This window comes from Colletes latitarsis, chromosome 7, assembly GCF_051014445.1.
Source record: "Colletes latitarsis isolate SP2378_abdomen chromosome 7, iyColLati1, whole genome shotgun sequence".
In the NCBI taxonomy this organism is placed as follows: Eukaryota; Metazoa; Arthropoda; class Insecta; order Hymenoptera; family Colletidae; genus Colletes; species Colletes latitarsis.
In genome coordinates, this window is record NC_135140.1 from 12491258 (window position 1) to 12505449 (window position 14192).

The 14192-nt window shown below is 36.0% G+C and overlaps 1 protein-coding gene across 1 annotated transcript; it reads left to right on the forward strand.

The window, feature by feature from the left end:
- The first annotated feature begins 179 nt into the window (after positions 1-179).
- LOC143343822 (putative sulfoacetate transporter SauU) lies at positions 180-13686 on the forward strand. The gene is made up of 10 exons (XM_076769095.1): positions 180-449; positions 6727-6838; positions 6902-7025; positions 7742-7894; positions 9716-9826; positions 10236-10398; positions 10811-11009; positions 11848-12126; positions 12408-12605; positions 13100-13686. Exons 1-10 carry the CDS (start codon positions 243-245, stop codon positions 13291-13293), a joined length of 1740 nt encoding a protein of 579 aa, XP_076625210.1. The 5' UTR covers positions 180-242; the 3' UTR covers positions 13294-13686.
- Positions 13687-14192: the final 506 nt, after the last annotated feature.

The following is a 14192-nucleotide window of genomic DNA, read 5'->3' on the forward strand; positions in this document are numbered from 1 at the left end:
CCTTATGTTCATCGAAACGATGGAACTAATTTTCTTCCTACGCTCCGAGACGAGCAAAAACCACGTAAAAAAAATAGTCGATTAAAAGAACCTTGTATGATCCAAGATCAAGAGTATTCCTCCCACTATGAAGCCAAAGTACTTGGCCGAGAGTAGGAATCTATGAATGCAGAGTCTGTTGGTTGGTACCCCTTCCTCGATAGATCCCGTGGAAGGTCCAATCCTTGGACACTTTCTTATAAATGAAGGTTGACCGGTGGCTCGTTCTTCATTTAACGCTCCATCCCTCGCAACTGGAGGGATCGGTGTATACGCGTTCACTGATAAACAATCCAAACGTTATTCCTTCGCCGAGTGTATCGTGTATCGAACAGTTCTGTGATTCCAAACCGCGGTTATCGTGGGACATTTTGCAAGAGGAACCAAAATACGCGGTCTACAATAAACGCGTAAGTATTTGTTTAGAGTCGCGCGCGGCGAGACACGATTGTTAAAACAGCTGAACCGGATACGAGAATTATGTTCACGTTGTTTCGTCGGTGAACGTTGCATGGATACGAAGGCGTTCGCGTCCTTTGTAGAATTTTTCAATACTGAATGGGAAATGGCAAACTCGAGCAAATATCGATAGTGGGAATAAATATGTTGGATTTGTTCGTGGAACTGGCTGGTTACGAATAAAGTGTAAAGGGAAGTTGGTCTAGGAATCGATCTAAACAAATTTTATTCCTCGCTGGTGAACAGTTCGAGTCGAACGAACCCTGCTACAGTGCGAAAGCTGTCGTAAACAGCTTCTTTAAAAAGTATCTACCGGTTTGTTCGTTTAAATCTTAAGAAAGACGGGTAATCGGATCTTTGATATAGATCTTGTCCCAACCGTTTAATGTTTAAAGAGATTAATGAATCGAGAGATATTCGATAAGTAGAGCAGAAAGAATAAATTATAAAACAACATTCGCTATGATGAAAACGTGATCTGTTCGCATAAAAAAAAAGGTGTCGCGTAGTCGGTGTTAGCAACGGATGGAAAATGCGATTTAATTAAATATTTATATGTAACTAGGATTGCGGATCATAACACAAATGTACAAATCTCTTTTAAAGTAACTTTCTTGTGAAACAACTTGAAAGATGATTGATTTCTAAAGCTTGATTGCCCAAAAGCACCCAGTATATTTCTCGTAACGTCTTAACGTAGGATCGGTTGAATTAACAGGATTCGATCGATCGATTCCGTGAAAAATGTGCCGCGATTATAATAAATTATCAGAGAACTGTAAATCTTTGTTAGACTGTAATTACCAGAGTGAACGCGGTTTTACATTCCGGAACTCATTCCAAACGCACGACTCACGGATCTTCTTACGAAAACCTTAACGTTTCGTGTTCTAGTTTAACCGTGTATCGAATAATTTACGAAATTCTATTAGAATTGGATTCTATTAGAAATTCCAATATTTAACTTTGCCGTGCTACCCTCTCAGTTTCGCTGCTGAATAGAAACATGTAGCAATTAAAGTAATTGAACAGAATATTCTAGATAAGAGAGCCATACAAGGAAAGGTGGAGGTTATTATTAACTTAAGAAAAATATGCATATTTCTCTTATTTGCGCAACATGCGTTACGAAAGTGTAAACAGATACACCTATCTAACCAGGTGCTTGGCTACATACTTGAGTTGATATTTTATTCGAGAATAACGAATAAACCAAGCAAACAATATCTATGGACAATCGTTCGATATCTTTAAATATTTCTGTACTCGAACAAATCTGTTTAATCATTCGATTCAAATTTATTCTTTTTTTTTAAATTATACTATTTATATACAGCAGGTGCATAGACACATAGTTTCTAGTTTTCAATAAAATTATTAACCGAAGCACACCAGCTGCACCATTTCTATTAATTACATCTATCTGACCAGGTATTTACATACATACTTGAGTTGATATTTTATTCGAGAATAACGAATAAAATATACACCAAGCAAACAATATCTATGGACAATCGTTCGATATCTTTAAATAGTTTTACACTCGAAGAAATCTGTTTAATGTTTCGATTCAAATTTATTCTTTTTTTTTAAATTATACTATTTATACAGGGTGTTCGACCACCCCTGGGAAAAATTTTAATGGGACATTCCAGAGGCTAAAATAAGACGAAAATCAAGAATATCAATTTCTTGAACTTCGTTAAAAAGTTATTAACAATTAAATTCAAAAATTTCAAATCGTTCTGGAAAAATTATTTTCGTTCGCGGGGGTCAATTACAATCATTTTTGGTCATTACACATACCCCCGAAATTCTACTCAATTTCGAGAAAAAAATTCGAGAAGGTATTGAAATTTTTAAACGAAATTAAAAAATTTCAAATCACACTAAAAAAATTATATTTAGTTACAGGGGACAATTACAATCATTTTTGGTCATTACACATATCCTCGAAATTCTACGCGCTTTCGAGAAAAAAATTTGAGAAGGTGTGAAATTTTTCTACGGAAAAAAAAATTTCAAATCGTTTTGGAAAAATTATTTTCGGTTGCGAGGGTTAATTACAATCATTTTTGGTGAATAGACATACCCCCGAAATCCTGCGCATTTTCGAGAAAAAAATTCAGTACGAGTGAAACTTTAAACTTTAATAACTTTTTAACGAAGCCTCAATCATCAAATTGGTATTCTTGATTTTCGTCTTATTTTGGCCTCTAGAATCTCCCATTAAAATTTTTCCGAGGAGTGGCCGAACACCCTGTATACAACAGGTACATAAACACATAGTTTCTAGTTTTCAACAAAATTATTAACCATAGCACACCAGCTGCACCATTTCTACAAATTACACCTATCTGACCAGGTATTTAGCTACATACTTGAGTTGACATTTTATTCGAGAATAACGAATGAAATCTGGCCCAACAAAGAAATATTTTTAAATATTTTTCCACTCGAACAAATTTATTGTTTTTCCTAATTATCATATTAATATCGAGCAAGTACGTAAACGGATAGTTTCTAGTTTTCCTGTTAGTCTAAAACAGGCGTAATAAAAGACATACGCGCCCTTCGAGGACAAAATTATTAATCAGAGTACACCAGCTGCACCGTTTCTATTAATTAACAGAGAAACAGCGCGCTCTTGAAGATGTCGAGCAGTCGACTAATTGAGAGGCATGTTATGTCCAATCAGGATTCCGCTTCCGAGTATACGCCCATTAGGCTCGTTCAGCCTTCGATCTAATCGTTCGGAAATCACAGAAACCTGTACCTCGCGTAGGTCACACCTTCGCTGGCGGTCATAAATATTGCAAAGCTCGGCCAAAACGTTTTCAATCTTGCGACCAACGCGTGCAACACGAAGAAAAAAAACCGCACGAAAATCCACGAATTTTCTTTAAATAAGAAAGCAAGCTCGATACTTGACGTTTCAGGTATCTTTTCCCCGCGTTTTATTCCACTTTGAACGCCAAACTACTCTACGGGGAACAATAGTGAAAAGAAGCTGAAAATTTATTTCTGTTCCAAATTATTCTAGACATTGACATATTTTCGGTTCGCACGATAAAAGAATATGTATTTAATATGTGTGTATAATTCGAGAAAGATTACAGAGATATCACGACAATAATTAAAAACAACAGAGCCGCGGGAAACGTGCAATAACTTGAGTAATAATAAATATTATTACATGCAAATTACAATGAGTTTTCTTGAAAAGTGACTCAACGGCGTCGAACAATCAGCCGTTACGATACGTATGCAAATATTTCCAGAGTTATAATTACGTACACGTTGCACGTTTCGACGATGGCAATAAATTTCGAATTAACGATAAAATACCGAAGTTCGAGGAATCGTTGCACGTTCGTGCATACATGTATGCACTCGAATACGGTTAATTGGCTCGGAAATCAAACCACAACAAACGCATCATCCTCGGTTTCGCGATGCACGTGAATTCGTAAGGAACGCGATAATATGCCTGCTGGCTGATCGGTATGTTTAATTGGCGTGAAGGTATGCAACATAACGAATAACAGTATCTTGAGTAAAACTTTAATCCCCGGAACACCGCGGATCCGCCGCAGTAATTAAAAAGCAAGCTACGTGCATTGAAATACGATTTCACGGCGAGTTATCCATCGAAAGGAAACAGTTCTTTTAATCTACACGCGCTCTTTTTTGCTCTACCATTTTGTATCTTCGTTATTTACTCGTCGTTGAAAATTTTCAATTTCCATTTATCGAGAAACGAAACTGCCTTCCGACTTTACAAAATTCACGTTTGTTAGTCTCCGTAAAACCAAGGCCACTACCATTTTGTGTCTTCGTTATTTACTCGTCGTTGAAAATTTTCAATTTCCATTTATCGAGAAACGAAACTGCCTTCCGACTTTACAAAATTCACGTTTGTTAGTCTTCGTAAAAACCAAGGCGACTGGAGGAATAATCATTGCCGATCATGATTATTTATTAGTTCGTAAGCGTGATTTTCTATCGATCGTGATCTTGAATCATCGATCGGATCACGTTTCGTCCAACTCGACGAAAATCAGACGATTAAACTTTCGATTCAGTTCGTTTCGTTCTGGTATCAAAATTGTAAAACGATAATTAAAAATAGATCAGAGTTAGGAAATTCAACGCGATTCTATATGGTCGTCGGTCAAGATTCTAATAACGATTGGACGGAAACTGTGCATTCTCTACGGTTTCTTGCTCGTTGGGCGTGTTACTCGGATAGAATAAATTTTCCGTTTCCCCTTCGACGTATTAATTAATGGCCAAGAAATGGTACTGGTTACCCGGTTCTCTCGTCGGTTTAAACCCACTTGTCGTTCGATTTATAATCGTTGATCAACTGTACCATAAATTACAATCGATTAATTGCACTTTAACGATAAAACAGCCAAAGTGTTTATGGTAGAAAACGGTTTTGAACGATGAGTTGTAAAAAGTGAATATGTTGCAGGATTCTTCGTTTATACATAATGCATTAGCTATTGTTCCCCGTACAAGTATCGCTAATTCAATGCCTGGATATCCATAAAAGATTGCAATATAGAAGAAGATCTCTCTGTTGAAATTCTCTTTGTTTTAGCGCAACCCAATCCAAATATAGGATAAATATTCCCTCTTCTACGCTTACAAACATATGTAAAAACACTTCGATCGTACTAACTGTACAGCGATCTAAAATTAAAAATAACATCAACGGTTTATTTTCCAAGGATATACCCGTGTACACGCCAGTCTTACGTAGAGTTTAGTCCGTTCGAATGTCGATTAATTCCCATACTCGAAAAGTTATGCAAGTTTAAAGACACGTTTAAGGTTTCTTATCTCGAACGCCATCGAGTCGTTTTTTCGAAACTGTAAAGTACAAAACATTCGGGTCACAATGGTGTCTAAAAGGAGTAGCGAAACGATGCGCAATTGGTATCGTGACGTATTCGTTTCTGTTAATTTATCTTCCGTTTCGACGCGTAACGAACCAACTTCAAGGTTTCCTGCTGTTCGCACGAATCATTGGGCGGAGTTAGGCGGTATTTAAAAAAAAGTCACTCCGATGAATAACAAACTTCGATCCAAAGATAATAATTTACTTTGCATTTTCTATGAATATCACAGCGATACGCGACGTGGAAAACATCGGGGAACGTTTCTCAATTCTTCTAATGAAAACTAGATCGATTCTAATATCCACTAATCCTAAATCAGACACGTGTATCTATCTAAGCGTGAAAAAGTATTGGAAGAGGTTTACGTATACTGTAATACAATGTTAACGAGTAATTGTATCGATACACGAAAACAAGTAGCACGTTCGACGGTATGGCGCGACACCGAATAATTTATCTTCAATTTATTTTCGTGGAAACAATTCTTTCTAAATTTCTCCGGTTTCAAATTTCTTTCGCGAATAATAGAATAAACATTATTAAAACGATCATTTCCGTTCCGTTTCAATGATTTTGGTTCAAGGCGACCGAGTCATGCACGCGCATTACAGTCCTACAGAAATGGGCGCGGACGTTTCTTCCGAACATTTGCCACTCGTTAAAACAATATTCTCGTTATCTTCGCTCTTTTAGAAACAAACAACCGTAGGCATCAGCGCCGTACAAACTGGAGGGAAACCGTACCCTTTCCATTAAAAAAAAAGAAAACATTTATCTAAATAACGCGATTGCATCCTACCCTTTCTTTACTTAAGTGGAATGCTATGTATAATTCCGATCCGACTGTTCGATAAAGTTTTTTTTAATTTCTGTAACAAAATATTACGGTAGCAATTAAAGTTCGTAAATTGCAAAGGAGATATTGCAAAGTGGTTTCGACCAATTAACTAAGTGTAAATATAGTTGATTGGTAAAAAGTGTCGTTTCTTTTGAAACTGCGAAAGCTATTCAATTAGATCGCATTTTTCCACTCTGACGATTAAATATATATATTAAATATATATATATATACACGTCGTAAAATTCAATGGTACGCACCAGAACGCGTTAACCAATTGTCGTAAACCGTGTAGATTTCATAACGCGTCTATAAATTATGCCTACGAGTCTGCGTTAATCAAAGCAAAAAAATTATACTCTCCAAGATGTTTAGATACTTATTCGCGATTACTCGATTATTTGCAACGTATCGTTTCCTCGATCTCGTAGGATCGCTCGTTTACGTTTCGAGTTAAACGATCGAATTTCTTTCCTTCAGGGTACAATGTTGTGCACGACGTGCAAGAGATTGCGGTTCCTTTACAAACCCTACGCGTTGGCCGTTGTTTCGATCGGATACGTGCTCGGAGAGTTGGGACATTACTTGATTGGTAAGCAAACACGTTCTTTTTTAATACCCGTCGTTTGTGTAACGCGTTGTTTAACACTCCAAGGTGTCACGAGCAAAGCGACAGCGGAGGATTTACACTATGGTGACATTTCGTGCCAATTTAATTCGACCACACTGGCCGTCGCCGATCTTCCGGTTCAATGCGAGACAGCCAAGAACGAAAGTTTGTAAGTTTTCCTATTACGCAACACACTTGAGCACAAACAATTACGTAAAATTAAAATATAGGCAACCCCATGACGTACGATTTAATTCCAAATAATTTTTCAAACGTATATTAAATTTTACAGAAATTTGTTCGTACTAGGAATGGCCACAAAAAAGAATAGATTTGTTTTATGAATCGTCGATGTAAAACCGTGTTGATTTTAATGTACAAGAGTTGACGATGAGTGAGTAGCCTCATGATTGTTAAACTTGACACTCAGAACTTGTAACGAGTCAGATTTTCATGAGATTATCAGGTTCAAATAATTTCCAAGTATATTTCGTACTGAAGCAATTATATAAATGGGGATGTTTATGCATTTATGGGAGATTTTAATTCTCAAAGATCTAAGAAATACTCGAGATACGAATTATTATATTTAGGGGTTGAAACGAACCTCTACGAAGCTCCCGTTTCATTAATTCTATTAATAAAAATATGAATTTCCATAAAGATCAGTTTATAAGTTACGTTCGAGGGGTTGCAACGAATTTATTGCGTTACAATTTAATTTCAATACGACGACGTCGATACAAATACTTTTCGCGAAAGGTTGTGCATCGATACTTTCACTATTGTCAGCGTGCACTGTGATCACGAATGTTGTCGACGTTACCTTCGATCGAATTAGAATCCGCCAGTTCAACTTACGTATGTATGTACTTTGTTTCGCAGCTGCGAGTCTCTGGAATTGAATGGTTCACGCTACTGCGAGTGGAACTACAATGGCCTTGGTCTGGACTATCAAATCTTGGCTGGACCGAGTTTTATCGCCGTGTTCACCGTCGTTGGCGTCTGCTTGGGCATAGCCGCTGACAAATACAACAGGTACCCGTTATTAAATAGAAATCATTATTGAATTACGTTTCCAGCGATTACACAACGTGTACCGTTTCCAGAGACAGAGATAATATCGTTGCAATGACTCTTTACGATGCTCTACCGGATCTAATCATTCACGATCATAACTATAAAAATAACGATATACATTGCACAACGTCGCGCGATCGCTGCATCTTTATTCTTAAAATAAATATTCCTTTACTATATTCATTGGACGAGAAACGTAACTTTGTTATTAAATACAGGGTGTTCGGCCAACTATGGGAAACATTTTAATGGGTGATTCTAGAGGCCAAAATAAGACGAAAATCAAGAATACCAATTTGTCGATGGAGGTTTTCTTAAAAAGTTATTAACGTTTAAAGTTCCGAACGTACTGAATTTTTTTCTCGAAAATGCGCAGGATTTCGGGCGTACGTCTATTTATCAAAAATTATTGTAATTGACCCCCGCAACCAAACATAATTCTTCCAGAACGATTTGAAATTTATTAATTTTCTCGAAAAATTTCACATCTCGAATTTTTTTCTGGGAAATGAGTAGGATTTCGGGTATATGACTCTTCACCAAAAATGATTGTAATTGACCCCTGCAACTAAAAATAATTTTTCCAGAACAATTTGAAATTTATTAATTTTCTCGAAAAATTTCACATCTCGAATTTTTTTCTGGGAAATGAGTAGGATTTCGGGTATATGACTCTTCACCAAAAATGATTGTAATTGACCCCTGCAACTAAAAATAATTTTTCCAGAACGATTTGAAATTTTTTAATTTTCTCGAAAAATTTCAAATCTTCTCGAATTTTTTTCTCGAAACTGGGTAGGATTTCGATGTATGTCTATTCATAAAAAATGATTGTAATTAACCCCCTTAGCTAAAAATAATTTTTTTAGAACGATTTGAAATTTTTTTTTTTCGCCGAAAAATTTAGGCACCTACCCCCTGTCGATTTTTCTTAAGAATTAGTTTTTGATTTTTAATAATTTTACTTGACGACCTACAGAAAAGTTGTGTAATACTTTTTTGTAGGTACCCATGAGCTCTACTTCAGAAAAAAGTTTCATTGAAATATATTCACAATTGTAGGAGTTATGGCTGTTTGAAAATTGGACCATGTTTATGGGGTTTTTCTAACATTACGGGGCCAAGGAACAACTTTTCGAATATTTTTATAATTTCTACATATTCTACACTAAAATACGCGTCGTTTGCTTTTTTAAACATTAAAATCGTCCAATCCGTTCAGAAGTTATGACGTTTTAAAGATTCACATGAAAATTCGGGCAGACATTTCTGGCCTGAAATTAGATTTTCGGTAAGGAATTTTTTTCTCGAAAATGCGTAGGATTTCAGGGGTATGTGTAATGACCAAAAATGATTGTATTTGACCCCTGTAACTAAATATAATTTTTTTAATACGATATGAAATTTTTTAATTTTGTCGTAAAATTTTACACCTTTTCGAATTTTTTTCTCGAAAGTGGATAGGATTTCGAGGGTATGTGTAATGACCAAGAATGATTGTAATTGTCTCCCTCAACCAAAAATAATTTTTCCAGAATGGTTTGAAATTTTTGAATTTTGTTGTAAAATTTCACACCTTTTCGAATTTTTTTCTAGAAAGTAGATAGGATTTCGGGGGTACGTCTAATGATCAAAAATGATTGTAATTGACCCCTGCAATTGAAAATAATTTTTCCAAAACGATTTGAAATACTATATGTTCCCAATGACATGTATAAAATAATAAACAATTCAAGTTCCGAACCATACATACGATTATAATTATAATTTTATTTACAGGACGAGGTTGCTAACTATTTGCACCCTGATATTCAGTATCGCGATCATCCTAATGGGCGCAGTTAAGGAATACTGGCAATTAGTAATTCTTCGCATGATACTAGCGGCCGGGTGAGTTAAAATATTTGTAACAATCGATACTAAATAAACGTCTATTTCCTCGCCAAAGAAGATACAAAAACAGTTCGATTAATTCTCTTTAAGATTTATTTAAAGCATCGTAATGTTTGGAAATAATGAATACAGCGTCAATATCTAATCGTTCAAATAAAAAAGTCTCTTGATTTTCCTTTTTCTTCGGTTTGTAAAGTCGCCTTATTAACCACCAGTAGATAGATACCCTGTATAAACGAAACCGTTTAACGCTATTTCTACCAAAGGTATAGATAGGCACTATTTACAATTTCAACTTCGAAATTACTATCCAAGTTCGATCGTTTCTCCACGGTAGAAATAACGTTGATGCTTTGATGTATTGCAAAGTTAAACAAAAAAAAAAAAAAAAAATGTGAACACATAGGGAGGCAGGGTGCAATCCACTGGCGACTGGTTTACTTTCTGATTGGTTCCCCGAAGAACAACGTGGACTCGTCATGTCGATTTTCAACTGGGGCATATACGGTGGTTATGGTGTTGCGTTTCCAGTTGGTCGTTACGTACCGAAACTTAACATAGCGGACTTGGTGAGCAAACTTTAAATTTATTTTAAAATTAAAAAATCTTATTCAATCGAATCCGGATCTCAAACAATTTCTATTCTTAGATAGGAAATATTAAAGGGAAGAAAATAGTTTGGCTTTAATTCTAAATATATAAGACACGATTTATTCGATTCGAGTACGCTAAAGTATATGTTTACAAAAGAGCGATTTCTTTTTACTTTTACTCTTTATATGTAATTTTTACGACACTAAAAATATATTAAATAAATCTCAAAGAGAATTAAATTCTTCCATATTTTGTATGACGAAGAAAAAATTAAATCAGGTCTCAGTTTAATCGTGTATTTTCACCAATGATTCGGATGGATGAATATTGACTCTTGGATGTTGAGTTCAATTGGACATAATATGACAGAAATAATGATTTAAACAGGGATGGAGGGCCTGCTACTACGGAGTTGGTATCGTCGGACTGATTATGGCCGCTTTCACTTTCTCCCTCAGCGAGCCGGAGAGAAAGACGATCGGCGAGGAGCAAACAAACAAAGATGGATCGAAAATACCAATTTGGAAAGTAATCCTGCAACCGAGGATCGTTCTTCTGTGTTTAGCCGCCAGCGTCAGGCATTGCGGTAAAGACAAACACATACTAATATAACTATATTTGCTTTTTAAACATCTCGATATTTCATAAAAAATGACAATGACATTCTTTTCTTTTTGCCAGAACAATACATCGGATCTCAATGTACCCTAAAATCAGAAAAATTGTACAAGTTATTTCATAACACGTTCAAATGGCTGACACGACAACGTTTTATCGTGACAGAAATCATTTTTACAATTATTACCCGAACTAAACAAAATTGAACGCCTCAAAATGCCAACACTTTAAACTTGGAATATACATATTTTTGTTGTTTTTTCGTCAAGTGTAAAAAGAAATAGAAAACACGTCAGATCTTAACGTGCCTAGTTCCAGCGATAAAGGCACGTCTCCTAATGATTCTATACAGGGTGTCCCTTGAGAAAAATTTTAATGGGAAACTCTAGAGGACAAAATAAGACGAAAACCAAGAATACCAATTTGTTGATCGAGGCTTCGTTAAAAAGTTATTAACGTTTAAAGTTCCGCCTGTAGCGCACGCAGCTGTATGCAGGTTGCCTATCTACAGACACAAACTTTAAACGTTAATAACTTTTTAACGAAGCCTCCATCGACAAATTAGTATTCTTGATTTTCGTCTTATTTTGCCCTCCAGAATCTCCTATTAAAATTTTCCCAGGGCTGGTCGAACTGTATAAATTTCAAACCAATCGATCAATTAAAACTCGAGATTTCGCATCAGCCATTCAAACCCTGAACAGTATTATAATACTGTCGAAAATTCCAAGAAAGCTTTAGGCTTCTTTGTTTTTGTTGCAAAAGAATGCACAAAATCTAGTTGAGAAGAACGTTGTTAATTTCAGGTGGCATGTGTTTCGCGTACAATTGCGACCTTTACTACAGGGATTACTTCCCCGACTATGATCTGGGTTGGTGGCTGTTCGCCGTGACGATCGTGATCGGTAGCATCGGCGTGGTGGTCGGTGGCGTGGTCAGTGACAAATTTGTTGCAAAAATGGGAATCAGATCGCGCGTCGCCTGCCTCGCCATCAGTCAGATAATCGCGACACCGTTTGCGTTTGGCTCGGTATACTTTACTCCAGTCTGGGCTATGATCACTCTTGGAATTTCTTACTTTTTTGGTAAGCAAAACAACGATCGGTTATTAATCAGTTAACTCTGTCGCTCCGTGTTGAAAGTGCGAATTTCTGTGTGTCACGAAAATAGATCGACAATTCGACAAAGTAAGTGTCGCTGTTAAAATATTGCATCAAAAAGATAGGTTTATTTTATAAAACTCGCCATGATAAAAAATCCTGGCACTTCTCCATGACGAGTATACTCGTCAAACACAGTTAACTGGTTAAAAACCTCGAACAATGTTTCGAGAGGGGGGTATAACCGTGGATCGCTTTTATTGCAGCTGAAATGTGGTTTGGTATCGTGTTCGCCGTGGTCGTGGAAATAGTTCCTCTACACTTCCGGTCGACCACCATCGGCGCCTTTTTATTCGTCATGAACAACATCGGCGGAAATTTGCCAATACTGGTCGAACCGACTAGAATGGTTATCGGTTACCGAGAATCTCTCTACATCTTTTATGCCGGATTTTACGGCATCAGTAAGTAAATAAACAATTAAGAACACTTCCCACTTCTATTCAAAATATCACCGTTCTTATAGAAATTTTCTCCGCTGTACGTATCAGGGTGGACCTTGTTTTTCGACCCTAAAATTTCAATTTCATAACAACGGTAAACGGTGACACATCGAATTTGAAAATTTGTTATTCTTGTAATTCGTTCCTCTCCGTTTCAATACACAATTTCCAGACAGTTTTGTATATCGTTGAATTCGTCTTTTTACGTTCTACAAGAATATAAAAAATTATGATTTTGAAATTTCAAAAATGAATCTTGCAAACAAAATTGTTTTCTTCCAAGTTACATTTGTTTCGAAACTATTTCTCGTTGGTCGATCTGCACCAAATTTTGTACACACCATTTTTTCATATAGTGGTATAAAAAAAACAATCGTACAAAATATTTTTACCAAGTGTAACCAAGGTCCACCCTGTATGTAAGAAACGGTCTAAAAAGATACAATTATCCTCAGGTTCTATCATGTTCTTCCTCACCATGTTTCTGATGGACGGTGCCAAGCCAGAAACAAAGAGCATAGCTACCACGAAACCAGAATTAGGATACGATAACGATACGTTTACTACCGACGATGGAACCGTGCCGCCGATACAACTCCCACACTTGTATCCACAACCGCCATATCGTTACGAGCACTCTAGGTTATAGAATAAATAACTATCGTTTAAAAATTGTAAATAGTATCCGAAGCGATTCGAACGACCATCGACTAACATATCACGCGTTGCTTGGGTTTCCAGAACGATGAAATTATAAAAATACTTGAAATTCTTAACGAAACAATTGTCAAAATCCATCTATCCAACGATTTTGTGCTTCTAGAAGCCATAAATGGTGTTTTCTACATCTCGATTAGACAAGGGAATTCATTCAGAGCATTTAAAGCAGTGGAGAGAGCAAATTAGTATTTGTTTATCGTTTACTGGATCATGAAACGTGAAATTCATTTCTACCGAACGATATTAGCTGTTTTAGATTTTGAATCCGCTGTGAAAAGCAATATTGTCGACAAATGTGGGCGTTATATTTAGTATCGAAGACATAATATTTATAATATAATGTTTAGTGTAAGATTTCTAATAAACAGTACCATCAAATGTTACAGTATTAAGTTTTATTAATTAAATACGAGACGACGATTACGAATTCATTTTATTGCTACTGTGTATTAAAAACAGCCCTGAATACGCATGCATACGTGTTTACACAGGTATACAATGTATATGTTCGAACACACACACGCACATCACAACGACGTACCAGCTATGTAATATGCGATATACAATAGATTTGTTACCGAGATTCATCCTCAAATCACGTTATAGATACAGATTATTTAATATAAATAAAGACTTGTTATTTGTAATGTACAAAATAGTAGGAAAGCATCCTTAACATTTTAAGGTCACGATGATTTGTCATGAAACGTTGTGTACATATTTACATGGTCGTACTTGGAAAAATACTTTTCTACGTTTATCAATAAATATGTTATTCAAATGTTACCGTGTAAAGTGTTGCAACAGTGATCAGACTCTTGTAGTTAT